We start from the raw sequence: 13,733 nt of genomic DNA on the forward strand, positions 1-13,733 counted from the left end.
GCACCTGGTAAGAGACAGGGGAAGCAAGTGTGTGAGACCAGACCGGGAGAACAATGGTAAGACAGGAGTTTCTGTCCTGTCTATTTCTAAATGTATACATGGCGTTCATTACATGAAATAAATTGTTTCTGAGCCATCAGGATAGTTGTAGCTGGAACAGGTTTATGTGGTAAAGCTGCTGATAAAACATTAGAGTTAGGTTTTTGATGAGGTTGACATATATTTCACACACACACACACACACACACACACACACACGCACGCACGCACGCACGCACGCACACACACACACACACACACACACACATTTTTTGCATGTTATATTGATATTGCTCTCCTACACTGCAAAAGCTGGCTGGCTTGATGTTAGTGTATTAAATTGTTTCTTCAACAATGCGACTGATTACTCTTCGTTTTGTATGTGGACTTAACAACAACCCAAGTTTAATGATAATCTGAAAAGTGATTGTGCACAGCCGAGTAGCACCTTCTGCCTGTGGAAATGTGGACATTGTGGACAGCACACAATAAATACCTGAGAGTTACAGATGCAAAGCAACGTGAAACAATAGTCACCATTTACTGACAACATAGACCACACATACAGTATAGGATCTCTCCAAGAATGTGCTCTTTTTACATAAACATCGTAACATACATTGCAGGATTTGTTGTGTCAGTTGCGGCACGATGGCTCGATCAGTTCGTAGAGCTGAGCTAGGGTTTTCTCCAGGTACTCCAGTTTCCTCGCACAGGCTAAAAACATGCATGTTAGGCTGATTGGTAACTCTAAATTGTCCCTATGTCTGAGTGAGAGAGTGAATGGTTGTTTGTCTCATTTGTCTTTATGTGTCCCTGTGATGGACTTGCAACCTGTCTAGGGTGTCCCCAGCCTTTCACACAGTGATTGCTGGACATGGGCATCAGTGATCCCCGTGACCCCCCCCCCCACACAAAAAAAGGAAGAAATGGGTAAAGATGATGGATGGATGTCAGGTCATGATGTGTGACGTGTGTAAAGCATCTTTGGTGTCTGCTGCTGTCCAAACTCAGCATGATGAGTTGTATCAGCTGCTTGAACTAAAGAATAAAGGTGGGCTTGTCACACCGCCACAAGGTGTAATTCACATTTTAACTGCAACAGAAAAAGGCAACAGACATTTTATGAATATTTTGTCTGCTTAGAGATCTGTTCCAGAAACAAAGTGTTGTTGTATGTGACACATGAATATGGGAACATAGATCTATTGTGTTTAGGAAAACCTAAAACTGAATCTCAATATGGAGTAGATAATTATTATTTTGGTATTGTCAAACATTTTAAGTTACTGTACCACCAGGCAAAATTATTATTGCAAAATTATACTCATCCCATCTTTAATGGATCAGTCGATCAGTTCGTAGAGCTGAGTTAGGGTTTATAATTAGGGTGTACATAATTTCGCTCCACCACATGTACCACATGAGGTGCGAATGACAATAAAGAAACTCTGACTCTCTTTAAAAGTCTGTTAAAAAGGCCAGAAATTAAACTGTTTTGGTAATAACGGTGGCTATCTGTGAAATTGTATTATATAGTAGGCCTACATGTAAAATAAGTCTCTTTTTAATCACAAACACTACTTTAGTAGTGTCCAACATTGTTTACACAGCGGTATGCCTTTAAGAGAATTTCTTCAAGATGGCGTCTTTCTCCTCGCTCATTGGCCCATGCCTGTAGACTGTAGACGTAAAAAAAATGGTTTATATATATATTTTTTTATCTTTATTGAAAAAGTACAAAACAATACAATAAAATGCAGTATACAGTAATGATATAACAGACGCCAGGGGGTTACAAACACTGAGACAATAATTTACAAGTTTATTTTGTTTATTTGCTGCAGTTGATTGGACGCTTTGTGATGACGTCAGCGGAAGTTTTTCGTCGCTCTTTCAGAGCGGGAATTACTGTCGTGTTTGCAGACAAGCTGAAGCTAATCTGTCGAGGCAGAGAAGTCTAAAGTTTAAACCAGGCTCCAGGGTCGCTGTGGTTCGTCTCTCCGGCTGTGAATCTTCTGGTAAGAGCCTCTGTCCGAACCGGGCCCGGGATACTTCCTGCAAATAGGCCTCAAGTGCTTTCATTAGCCATCTAATCGTGCACGTATCTCAAATAACAACCGTACGGAAGGGGTATAAATCTACAAAAGTCATTAATAATCAAAGGGCCACACTAAGTCAAGTTTTTAGGAGGTTTAATTTGAGAATATTTGGTTGTCTTTGTTGTAATTTGTTTTTAAATGACCTCATCTTTTAATTTATTTATACACAAAGAAACAGAGTCGCCGTATGACAAATACCGACACCTAGTGGTCAGGTTGGAGATGGCAGCCCGCAGTTTTGGCCTCGTATTAAACCCCCAGCATTTCTTGAAGGAAGAATGCATGTCGCCCGCTGCCTTTCTCCCCAGAGTTTAGCTTGTAGCTTTAGCTTGTGGCTTTTGTTGGTCACAAGCATTGAATGAAGAATGTGCAAGATGTCAGCAACTATCACATCAAATCTGTCACTAGAAGTCTCAGTTGGACATGTGCATCTTAAGAGTCCTACAAAAATGTGTGCAGTGGTTCACCAGATATTTTGCTAACAGACATGATGCCAATGCCTTAAGTAAAGATGTAGCGTAATGTGCAACTATGTGTTTGGGGTAGTGCGTGGTTACTACCGCACCAAGCTTTAGCTACGTATCTGTGAAATTCATTGAATTATAGCCATTTTGGTGTTTTTTTTTAGGTCTGCTGGTTGTGGCGGCCATATTTTAAACTTAATCAATTGTAGCTGGATAGTGATCACTACCTGAAAGTTTACATGAAATTCCTTTAGTGGTTCTTGAGGTATTTTGACTATTTGGAGCAGCACGTGATGTTCTCATCACTAATGTAAATGTTTGTGTTTGCTCGTTCCGACTGTGTTTCCTGAAGTCAGCAGTCATGCAGGCATTTTTAAAAGGAGCAACACTTCAGACGGGCAGACCTCAGAAAGACAAGGCGGCAGCAGGACCGAGTGCAGACAAGAAGACCAAGGCTGTTCCCTGGGTGGAAAAATAGTAAGTGGGGCTCAGACCCGTGTGTTGTGTGGCTTTACACAGGGTTCCCATTTGACTCTGGAAATCGGGGAAAACCTGGAAAATGACTCATGTTTTCCAGACAGGGAAAACTCAGGGAATGTGAACACTGACTGATCTGCTGACTAAATCATGATCTTTCTGAGATTTTAATGTGTACATGTGTTATTTTAGTGTTGTGGCTTCAGAGTCCATGTTCTGCTTCTACAAAACACTGCTGTGGTTGAGTGGTTAGAGCAGTCGTCCTCTAATGCAAGAGTTGGGGGTTCAATTCCACCAACAGTCACATGCTGAAGTGTCCCTGGGCAAGACACTGAACCCCTCATTGCCTCTGATGTGTGTCCCATCAGTGTATGAATGTGATAACACTGATAATTCTTTGTATAGAAATAGTAGATTGCTGTATGAATGGGTAAATGAGGCACAGATTGTGTTGTAAAGTGCTTTGAGTATCTTGATGAGATAAAGCGCTAAATAAGTACAGTCCGTTACATGGATTAGTGATTTGCTATGGTGGCATTGTAGTTTCTGTTGTTAAACCATATAATGAATTATTAAGAATGATTGCTGTATGCACTTACCATAGGCTGCAGAATACTTCCTGTCATCAATGTGACTCTGGAGAGCGTCCGTTCAGATTTCTGAGCATTTCATGAAACTGAAATGTCTTCTGAAATTTCAGGATTGACTCTGGGAACTTGGTTTTCTTGATGCTGGGGGCCGTGCTACATTTACTGCACCTAAAGCTCACTGTCATGAATGTGAGATCTTTGATACCTTTCTGTTAAACTTTCTATTAATCATCAAAAGGTCCTTTACAGTGTTGCTTAGAAATGTCCACCACCTTTTATAACTGCTTAAAATAAAATCAATATATTTGTCCACAATGAGCTGGTCAATATTTAAGAGCAATCAGTCAGATTTTTATTTTATTTTTATAATATTAATAATTAGTATTAATTTTATAATAATAATTAATAGTATTAACATTAATTAATTATTATTATTATTTTGTAATAATAATTATTATTATTTTTAACATTTTTAGCTCTTTAAGGGCCTTTAATTTTAAAACAACTAGATATTCAATTCTTTTTTTTTTAATTGACAAAATATTTATTTAATGGATTTTTTTAAATTCTTTCATTCAACCTTTATTTAATGTACTGTTCCCCCATTTGTATGCCCAAATGAATTTGGACAATTATTATAATTTTTTTATTCCAGTCTGGACTTTTGGGAAGACCCTCCAGCACACTGAACCTCCAGAACTAGTAGCCGAACATCATGCCTTGTTTTTGGTCAACCTGTACAAGCTGGTTGTTGTCAGGCATGTTTATTCCTCTAAAACTCTCCACGTGTGTTTCATTTGTACTTTTACTGAACTCGATGAACCATGGAGCGGCTGTAGTCTGGTCTAGCAGCTGCAGTCCGTGAACAGCGGAGTTCTTAACGTCTTTCAGAGCATAAATATCTAAATTATTACCGGTATCAATCTTGGTGCCATTTCTAAATGGCTCAATGCAGCGTGGGAGTTTTAGCCAACCCACCATGTCTGGAGGTCAGTGGCCGCCAGCTCCATTCTTCGTGGCCATTTCACAGAACAGCTTTTGAACGTGCCAACAGAATTAACGGTTTTAAAAATGACCTCACTGTGTTTTGAAATGTTTTGCCCTCCAGCAGACCGAAGAGTGTGGATGAAGTGGCCTTCCAGGAGGAGGTTGTGGCCGTGCTGAAGAAGTCTTTGGAAGGAGCAGATGTAAGCATCACTCTAGTTCTGTCTTCCACGCCTGAACTTTGAACTTCATTTGATGACAAGATGTTGAGCTGCAAACCGTAAACCACAATAAAAGACTAAGTTCAGTGTGCAGGCCAAAGGTTTTGAGAGTGGCACACGTTTTGCTTTTCACAAAGTTCTTAGATCTTATTTTGTCCAGAGAAGTGTTTCACCAGAGTTCTGCTGGTGTTTCAGCTCCCAAACCTGCTTTTCTACGGCCCTCCTGGAACAGGAAAGACGTCCACCATCTTAGCTGCTGCCAGAGAACTTTATGGGTGAGTCTGCTGTTGATTAGTACCAGAATGTTCTTCAGGCTTCACGTGGATAATTCTCCTGCTGTGTTGTGTGTCGGCTCTTTCCTCAGTCCGGAGCTGTACAGGCAGAGAGTACTGGAGCTGAATGCCTCAGATGAACGAGGCATCCAGGTCATCAGAGAGAAAGTCAAGAATTTTGCACACCTCACCGTCTCCGGGACTCGTCCGGAGTGAGTGAAGAACACGAACCTTTAAGCACAAATGTAGTTTCTTGCTGGTTTTTCTGCAAGAACATCCTGAAAGCATTTAATCAAAGCTCCCAAACATTTGAGGAGCAACCATCAGACATGATGTCTCCTTCAACGACCATAAATACTTTGTTTTTCTAACAAATCAACAACTTAATCAAGAAGAGCTCGTCAGATCATGTTAAAGCAACTAAGGAATTTCCTTCTGAGTTTCGAAATTTGTGCAGAAGAACGTGGACCCTGTGTTTCTAGGATCATGTGAACATGAAGCAACAGCTTCATGGTTTCCTGGTGTCAGAACAAACCCTAAACTTCATTTATTCACTTTTACTTAAAAACTGAACTGTAAATTTTAATGGTCTAATAGTATTTACAAGTTTATTTATCCACCTTATTCCTAGCCCCCATGCTGCCTTGCGTGAATTATGGGCGCGACTTCCAGCGTGGACCAGAATCAGCGTTTGTTTATGTGTGAACAATACGAGTTCATGTACTTACATACCACTTACCGCAGCCTACTAAAAAGTGGCTGCAGATTACATATACCAGCATATTTAGCTATTTCACGGACTCAGTTCTTCTGACGGTGAAGCGATGAACAACCTGAAAAGCTCCGAGACGTTTCGGTATCTACACAGTAATAAAGTCGGTCGCGTTTTGTTAAAAGAGGTGGGAAACAATCTTATTTACTGGTACCTTAAATCAGACATAGAGCCCAGCCAAAGCCTTGAAGTCCTCCATCACCGAGCTTGGGTTAATTGCAGAGAAAATCTTAATACCAAAGACGAACAAATACTATAATGCTGTGCCCTTCATACACTTGAAATCATACCTGATGTTCTCGTCACACTGTTTTCAATCTTTCTGAGGATCTGGTGTCTCTTCTCCAGTGGTTTGTTGTAGTCCAGACACAAAGTAGGATGCAGGTTTTCCTCCGTCGGCCGTTAGTCAACAAAGTGAAATGAGCTCACATACAGTGTTTTGGGAGGTCTCTTCAAGTTCAGATTTTTCACCCATGTTCTTCTTAATTCCTCATCTGTAGGAAGGTGATGGAAACTATACTGATTTTTACATAAACACTTTTTTGGGGTGTCTATGTTCAAAACACTGTTGTAGCCGCTGATTTAGTTTAGTCTGGTTGTGCAGCCGTGAACACAACAAGTACCTGAACTCTGCAAGCCCATTTTAGTCAACTTTACAGTTGTTAAATAAATGTGAACAAAACAAAATCATTGTTTTATCTGCTAAACTGAAATCAAATTACTTTCAAATAAACCGTGGTCTGTGCTCCGCTGTTAGCCAATGCTTACTGCTACTTCCTGTGTCTGACAGGAAGTTGTGCCCATAATCATTTATACAGTAAAGCCCCAGGAATAAGGTGGATATATATTTTATTGCGCAAATATAAATAAAGAGACTGGGAGAACAAGAGGTGGGGGGGGGGGGGGGGGAATAAGGGGCATACTTTGCACACAGTTAAAATTGTAAAAACAAAACTCAGACTGAGTTAAAAGCCAAAAAGGAAAAATATGTTTAAAGAGGGAATTTAAAAACTGGAAGTGAGTTGGCAGCTCGTCTCTGCTGGTCACTCAGTCACAAACATTCAGTGACGCTGCAACAGAACAAAAAAAAATTCACCTTTTTAGTCAGTTTGAGTCACAAGGAGTCTCCGACAGTCGCAGTCCAGTGAGCTCCTTCCTTCAGAGCTCTGCAGGAACAAATGTCAGCAAAGCTCAATGAACTGAAGCCTTGTTGGAAACACAACAACAAGCTGCATGTTGTGTGTTGGTGTTCATCCACAGCAGTGTTCACTTAACACTTCTGAGCTCATTAGACCAACTCAGACCTGGAAGAGGCTGTAATGTTGTTGTTTTTTTTGTGGTTTTAATTATATTAGTTTTATTTTTGCGAATATCCATGAGGGAAATGGTTCCCTTTTCTTTTCTTGGGTTGCAGTGGGAAGCCGTGTCCTCCTTTCAAGATCATCATCCTGGATGAGGCGGACTCCATGACGGCTCCTGCTCAGGCTGCTCTCAGACGGACCATGGAGAAGGAGTCCCGCACCACTCGCTTCTGTCTCATCTGTAACTACATCAGCAGGTCAGCTGACCACTGCAGGTCCCACGCACACAACGCTGCGTTCTGATTGGCTCACCCTGACCCTGATTTATGTCTCGTCGCCTTATAGGATCATCGAGCCGCTCACATCCAGGTGTTCCAAGTTTCGCTTCAAACCTTTGGCCAATAAGATCCAAGAAGAGCGTCTGCTGGGGATCTGTGAGAAGGAGAACCTCAAGTACACCAAGGAGGTAGAGGAGACGCCTACAATGGTTCTGAAAACCTGGTGGCTTTTCATGAAGAGTCAACACACTGAGACCTAAGATCTGAGCTGTCTGACCCACTTTCCTCACTTTGTTTTGGGTGCCGTTGTAGAGCTGTTAGTATGTTTGACAAAAGTGGTCATGTTTTGTAGCTCCAACATAGAGTGGTGTCTCACTGGGCTGCAACTGTTGGAGCTGAGCTGAAAACTCAGAATTACAAGACAGATCCAATCAAGAGACCAGCAAGCTGCGAGGCTGAGTTTTGTAAGGCTTCTTTTTGAAGGTTGAGGCCCCTTTTTGTGTTAACAGCCTGGAAACCTGTTTCCTGAGCCATACACATGATTCTGTTGCCCACATCGAGCAGTCTGAGACATCCAGGAGACTTCCTCCGAGTCACCTGCAGTCGCAGCCCAGATGCTGCCCGTGTAAGTGGCAGCATCAGCCGGCAGTTTCTCTCCTTCCAGGTGGAAATGCGTTCACAACTTATAGTGTGTCTCTCAATTCAGTTTAATATAGCGGCCAAGTCACAACAGAAGTCGTCTCAGAGCACTGAACAGAAACATTCATATTTAAAAATAATTTGGCGTTATTTATCTGAGGAGCGGACCGCTTTGAATTTAACTCCATCACAGATTCTCATCTTGAGCAAGCATGAAGGCGACAGTGGAAAAGAAAAACTCCCTCATGAGGAAGAAACCTTTAGCAGAACCAGACTCAGTACAAACAGCCATCTGCTTCGACCGGCTGGGTTTGAGAGGAATAGATACACAATGGCAGGTCGAGAATCACATGTTAAGATAGAAATAAATTCAAATAAATACTATTCAATTTTAACAATTCATTTAAGAAAATTAGATCAATTTGTCCACCAGTAGTCTAAGCCTATAGCAGCATAACAAGCCAACCCTAACTATAAGATTTTTTAAAAAGGAAAGTCTTCAGCCCAGTCTTAAAACTGGACAATGTGTCAGCCTCACAGACAGAAACTGGAAGTTGGTTCCACAAGAGAGGAGCCTGATAACTGAAAGATCTTCCTCTCATTCTGCTTTTAGAAGCTCTAGGAACCACAAGTAAACCTGCAGTCTGAGAGCGAAGTGCTCTGTTAGGAAAATCTGGAACAGTAAAATCTGTAATATAAGATGGAGCTAGGTTGTTGAGAGCTTTGTAGGTTAGAAGTAAGATTTTGAATTCTCTGGATTTGACAGGGAGCCAATGGAGAGAAGCTAAAACTGGAGAAACATGATCTCTCCCACTAACTCCAGTTAAGACCCTGGCAGCAGCATTTTGGATTAAGTGAAGACTTTTTAGCCTTAACTGTATCGGTCTGTCGTGGTGAAGAGAGAGCTGAGTCAAAAAGCAAAGCTCTCAATTTACCGATCGATCTACGTTCCTACCCTCATCTATGATCATGAGCTTTGGGTTGTGATCGAAAGAACGAGATCTCGGATACAAGCGGCCGAAATGAGTTTTCTCCGCAGGGTGTCTGGGCTCTCCCTTAGAGACAGGGTGAGAAGGTCGATCAACCGGGAGAGACTCAGAGTAGAGCAGCTGCTTCTCCACGTCGAGAGGAGCCAGTTGAGGTGGTTCAGGCATCTGGTTAGGATGCCTCCTGGACGCTTCCCTGGTGAGGTGTTCCGGACACATCCCACTGGGAGGAGGCCCAGAGGAAGACCCAGGACACGCTGGAGGGACTATGTTTCAGCTGGCCTGGGAACGCCTCGGGATTCCCCCGGAAGAGCTGGTCCAAGTGGCTGGGGAGAGGGAAGTCTGGGCCTCCCTACTTAGGCTGCTACCCCCACGACCCAACCCCGGATAAGCGGAAGAAAATGGATGGATGGATGAAGACTATTTAAAGAAGTATTTGGACACCCAGATAATAAATCATTGCAATAGTCCAGTCTAGACGTGACAAATACATGAACCAGTTTTTCTGCATCATTTCTAGACAAGATGTTTGTAATTTTAGTGATATTACGCAGGTGGAAGAAGGCAGTTCTAGTAGCATTTTTAATGTGGGGGATAAAAGATGTCCTGATCAAAAATAACACCAAGATTTTTAACATTAGAGCTGGAGGACAGATTAATGCCATCCAAGGAGGGTGGAAGATCTTTTCCACTTTAACCTCAGAGAAGCTGTTTGGGTTTGTGTTGCTGCACTTCCTCACTTCAGAGTTCACCTTTTGGAGGACATCATTAATATTAACAATAATAATCACTTTATTTACATTTCTGAATAGATTCCGACTTGTTCATGTCTGCATCTTGATGCATCTTAAATAGTTTATAGCCCCCACCCTCAATCCAGCCCCATTTATTTGATGAAGTTCTTTCAGTTCAGTCACGCAGCTCTGCAGGAATCTGTTTAGATGTTTAGAAGTCTGAGTGGGACCGAAAACAAACAAATCACACTCTGATGACTGCAGCTGAAGAAGCTTCACCCGCTCTGTTCACAGAGCATCACAGCCCTGGTGCAGCTGTCGGAGGGAGACCTTCGGAAAGCTATCACCTTTTTGCAGAGCGCCGCACGTCTCAGCACGGACAAGGAGATCACTGATGGGGTCATCGTTGAGATTGCAGGGGTGAGTCTCACATTTTCTTTCTTGTATTGCAGCATAGAAGAAGGAGCTGGATGTTTTCAGTAAATGTTCTTGAGTTGTTTTGTCACTCGGTCACTTCACTGTTTTGTAGGTCGTTCCTTCCAAAGTGATCGACGACTTGCTCCATATTAGTTTGAAAGGAACGTTCGAGAAACTAGAAGTGGCTGTCAGGGTGAGACACAGAACCTTTACAGACAGAAAGGTTACATACAGGTGAGATCATGAATCTGTTAATTAATCTGCTGCATTTTGAACGTCTCTTCCAGAACCTGGTGGATGAAGGTTACGCCGCCACACAGATCTTGACTCAGCTCCACGACTCCATCTTGGAACAAGACATAAACGATCAACAAAAGTCGTCCATCACTGAGAAAATGGCAGTAAGTTTTTTTTGTTTTTTTTTTGTAGAAAGAGATTGTAGAAACTAAAATTAGGTTAAGAACTGTCCAACGCATTATTAAAAACTGGAAGGATAGTGGGGACCCATCGTCTTTGAGGAAGAAATGTGGCTGGAAAAAAAAATCCTGAATGATCGTGATCGACGATCACTTAAACGTTTGGTGAAATCGAATCGAAGAAAAACAACAGTAGCACTCAGGGCTATGTTTAATAGTGAAGGTAAGAACATTTCCACATGAACAATGTGAAGGAACTCAAGGGACTGGGACTGAACAGCTGTGTAGTCTTAAGAAAACCACTAATCAGTGAGGCAAACTGGGAAAAAGCTTCAGTTTGTTAGGGAGCATAAAGATTGGACTCTGGAGCAATGGAAGAAGGTCATGTGGTCTGATGAGTCCAGATTTACCCTGTTCCAGAGTGATGGGTGCATCAGGGTATGAAGAGAGGCAGGTGAAGTGATGCACCCATCATGTCTAGTGTCTAGTCATCAATGCAAGATCTTGGTGAAAAATTAATGCAACACTGGATGGAAATTGATCTTGTGACTAGGGGTGTAACAATACGTCAATTTAAATTGATATATCGATTAAATGATTAATGATTCAATTATATTGTGGCAACGCTAAAACATTGATTCATATTGTCATCTTTAAAATACACTTTTATTTTGAAATTCGCAAGGCGCGTCTGTGTCACCATTTCCGTGCCTCTGCGGCCGCCTCAGCAACATGGCAGACGAGGCAGAAAACACAGATAATGAAATTCACTCTCCTGCTGGATTTAAATCAACACTGTGGAAATATTTTGGATTCCAACAGAAGGACGGCTCAACAGACAAAACTCATGTCGTATGCAACAGGTGCCTGTGTGAGTTAAAATACTCTGGAAACAACAAATGTTGCCGTTCACCTGAAGAAGAAACACAGCATTGATAGCCATGTTATGTAAGCTCAATATCTATTTTTGTTTCTTTATAACTGAAATATAATCAGTGCACGTTTAAGTTGACTAGTTTAAAAATGCATTTAAACATGAGAAATGTGAGACTATACTGAACAGGTCATTTATTTTTATTTTTTCATTCATTAAGAAAAAAATGTTTTTTAATTTAAATGCCTGGTGCCTGTAATAACAGAAATAAAATGGTTAAATCAGGCCCTGTGATGGACTTGCGACCCGTCCAGGGTGTACCCCGCCCCTCGCACAGTGATTGCTGGACATGGGCACCAGCGACCCCCGTGACCCAAAATGGAATAAACGGGTAAAGATAATGGATGGATGGATGGAAAATGGTTAAATCATATTAGAATGTTTGTAAATTTATTTATATGTAAATGAGATGGGCATTTGATATCGCAATATATCGATCGCAGACGTGTGAATCGAATAGAATCGAAATCGTATCGTGACGGACTGTGATATGGAGAAAAATCGTATCGTCATACAAACAAATCAATATATCGTATCGTGGTAGAGCTGCTGATTTACACCCCTACTTGTGACAATGCAGAAGCTTATCGAAACAATGGCACAGCAAATGCATGCCGTAATCAAAGCTAAAGGCCGTCCAACGAAATATTAGTGTGACCTTTTTTTTTAAAAATCAGACAGTGTAATTTGTATCTGTGCCGCTCGCAGAGGTCTCAGTGCATCCCCGCATCATTCAGAACTTTGACTCCAGACAAGGTTGCTAAGCTGAATACGTAAAACCTTTTATTCTAAAAGGAAGTTTTCATTATTTATTTGCATTTCAAATCTACATCCATGCAAATTTATTACTTAAATTAAAAACACAATTAATAATGGTTTCTAGGCGATGCTGCTTGATGTTGAGTGCTATTTTTAGAACATGCCCCTCGGGCGGCCAGGTGTCCGTGGGCACCCCGTTGGTGCGCTACACTGTAATTCTTCTTCCGTTGGCTTTTCCCCCTTCAGGGGTCTCCACAGCGAGTCATCCTTCATCTCATTCTGTTCTCAACACCTCTACACTAATTAATCATTGAAAATTTTAATTAAAAATACTTTTAAAAAATCCATTGCGTGCTTCATGACATGCTAGTCAGAGGCATTATGACGTTCAGCGATGGGTGATAACCAACATGCAGTTCTGACATGATCACAGCGTGGTGATGAGTCTCGTAAAGAGTTCCCATAATGCCTTGCCCTTGTGCATGCTGTGTTTCAGGTGGTGGGGAAGTGCCTGGCAGATGGAGCAGATGAATACCTGCAGATACTGAGTCTGTGCTCGCTCATCATGCAGCAAGCCTCTCAAAGCTAAAACTCCACAGAGGAAGAAGACCACCATGTGGTTCTGGCAGGACCAGTAGAGACTTCACCTGTTCAGAGGCAATGAAGATGTTTACTGTCAACAGTGGTCCCGACATAACATGTTTTTATACACAGATGTTGGAATGTTGGGGAGTAATACATTGTGTTCTGTATCTTTTCAGTGTTTTTGTTGATTATTGGAACAAATGGTAAGATTTGACAGAAATGTTAAGACACTTCATTCAACACCTTCTGTGAAAATGTTTGTTCTAAACCCTGAGAGACATCTGAATTATTTCTTGGTCAATTATTTTTCTAAAATAAACACTTTGTCTACTAAAGTTCTGTCTGCTGTACTTTCCCTAACATAACATAAACTAGACAAAACATGTACATACCAAACACTAAGTGGAAGAAGACTCCTTCAACTCTGACCTTGAGTGCGCTGCTCCTCCATTGTCCAGGCAGCTGTCTTGAGCTGCGACTGTCGGTGAGGTTGTTGGTGCCTCTCATGGCGGCTGTCCTCAAATGCTGTGTTGGACACCCTGTCTGAGGGAGGTCATGAAGTTAATTACCTTGTTGGCTGGTAGGACTCCCGTGGCAGCTAAGGTTCATATTGGCAGACCACGTGGTTGCTGAGGCAAAGGTTCAGGTGTGGGAGTTAGTGAGGTCTTGGATGACTCGGTTAGCTCCAATAAGATTTTGACAAAACTGTCAGAACGATGAGTTATGTGTGTGTGTGTGTGTGTGTGTGGGGGGGGGGGGGGGG

At 41.8% G+C, this 13,733-nt stretch overlaps 1 protein-coding gene across 2 annotated transcripts; it reads left to right on the top strand.

Moving 5' to 3' along the window:
* Positions 1-1,912: 1,912 nt before the first annotated feature.
* Positions 1,913-13,242, top strand: rfc4 (replication factor C (activator 1) 4). Of its 2 annotated transcripts, none has more exons than XM_037674735.1 (11): positions 1,913-2,060; positions 2,955-3,082; positions 4,781-4,859; positions 5,073-5,152; positions 5,242-5,361; positions 7,336-7,479; positions 7,568-7,688; positions 10,154-10,279; positions 10,389-10,469; positions 10,564-10,677; positions 12,882-13,242. In XM_037674735.1, the coding sequence occupies exons 2-11, from the start codon at positions 2,967-2,969 to the stop codon at positions 12,972-12,974; spliced, it is 1,074 nt and encodes a 357-aa protein (XP_037530663.1). In that variant the 5' UTR covers positions 1,913-2,060; positions 2,955-2,966; the 3' UTR covers positions 12,975-13,242. The 2 variants fall into 2 exon arrangements, with proteins under 2 accessions (XP_037530663.1, XP_037530662.1); XM_037674734.1 differs by having other exon boundaries at positions 2,958-3,082.
* The last annotated feature ends 491 nt before the right edge of the window (positions 13,243-13,733 follow it).

Source organism: Nematolebias whitei, chromosome 3, assembly GCF_014905685.2.
Source record: "Nematolebias whitei isolate Nwh7 chromosome 3, NemWhi1, whole genome shotgun sequence".
Lineage (NCBI taxonomy): Eukaryota > Metazoa > Chordata > Actinopteri > Cyprinodontiformes > Rivulidae > Nematolebias > Nematolebias whitei.

Coding starts and splice junctions, on each gene's coding strand:
- rfc4 (XM_037674735.1), top strand. CDS start 2,967: ATGCAGGCATTTTTAAAAGGAGCAACACTTCAGACGGGCAGACCTCAG. Junction 7,689..10,153: donor ACCTCAAGTACACCAAGGAG/GTAGAGGAGACG, acceptor CTCTGTTCACAG/AGCATCACAGCCCTGGTGCA. Junction 10,280..10,388: donor TCATCGTTGAGATTGCAGGG/GTGAGTCTCACA, acceptor ACTGTTTTGTAG/GTCGTTCCTTCCAAAGTGAT.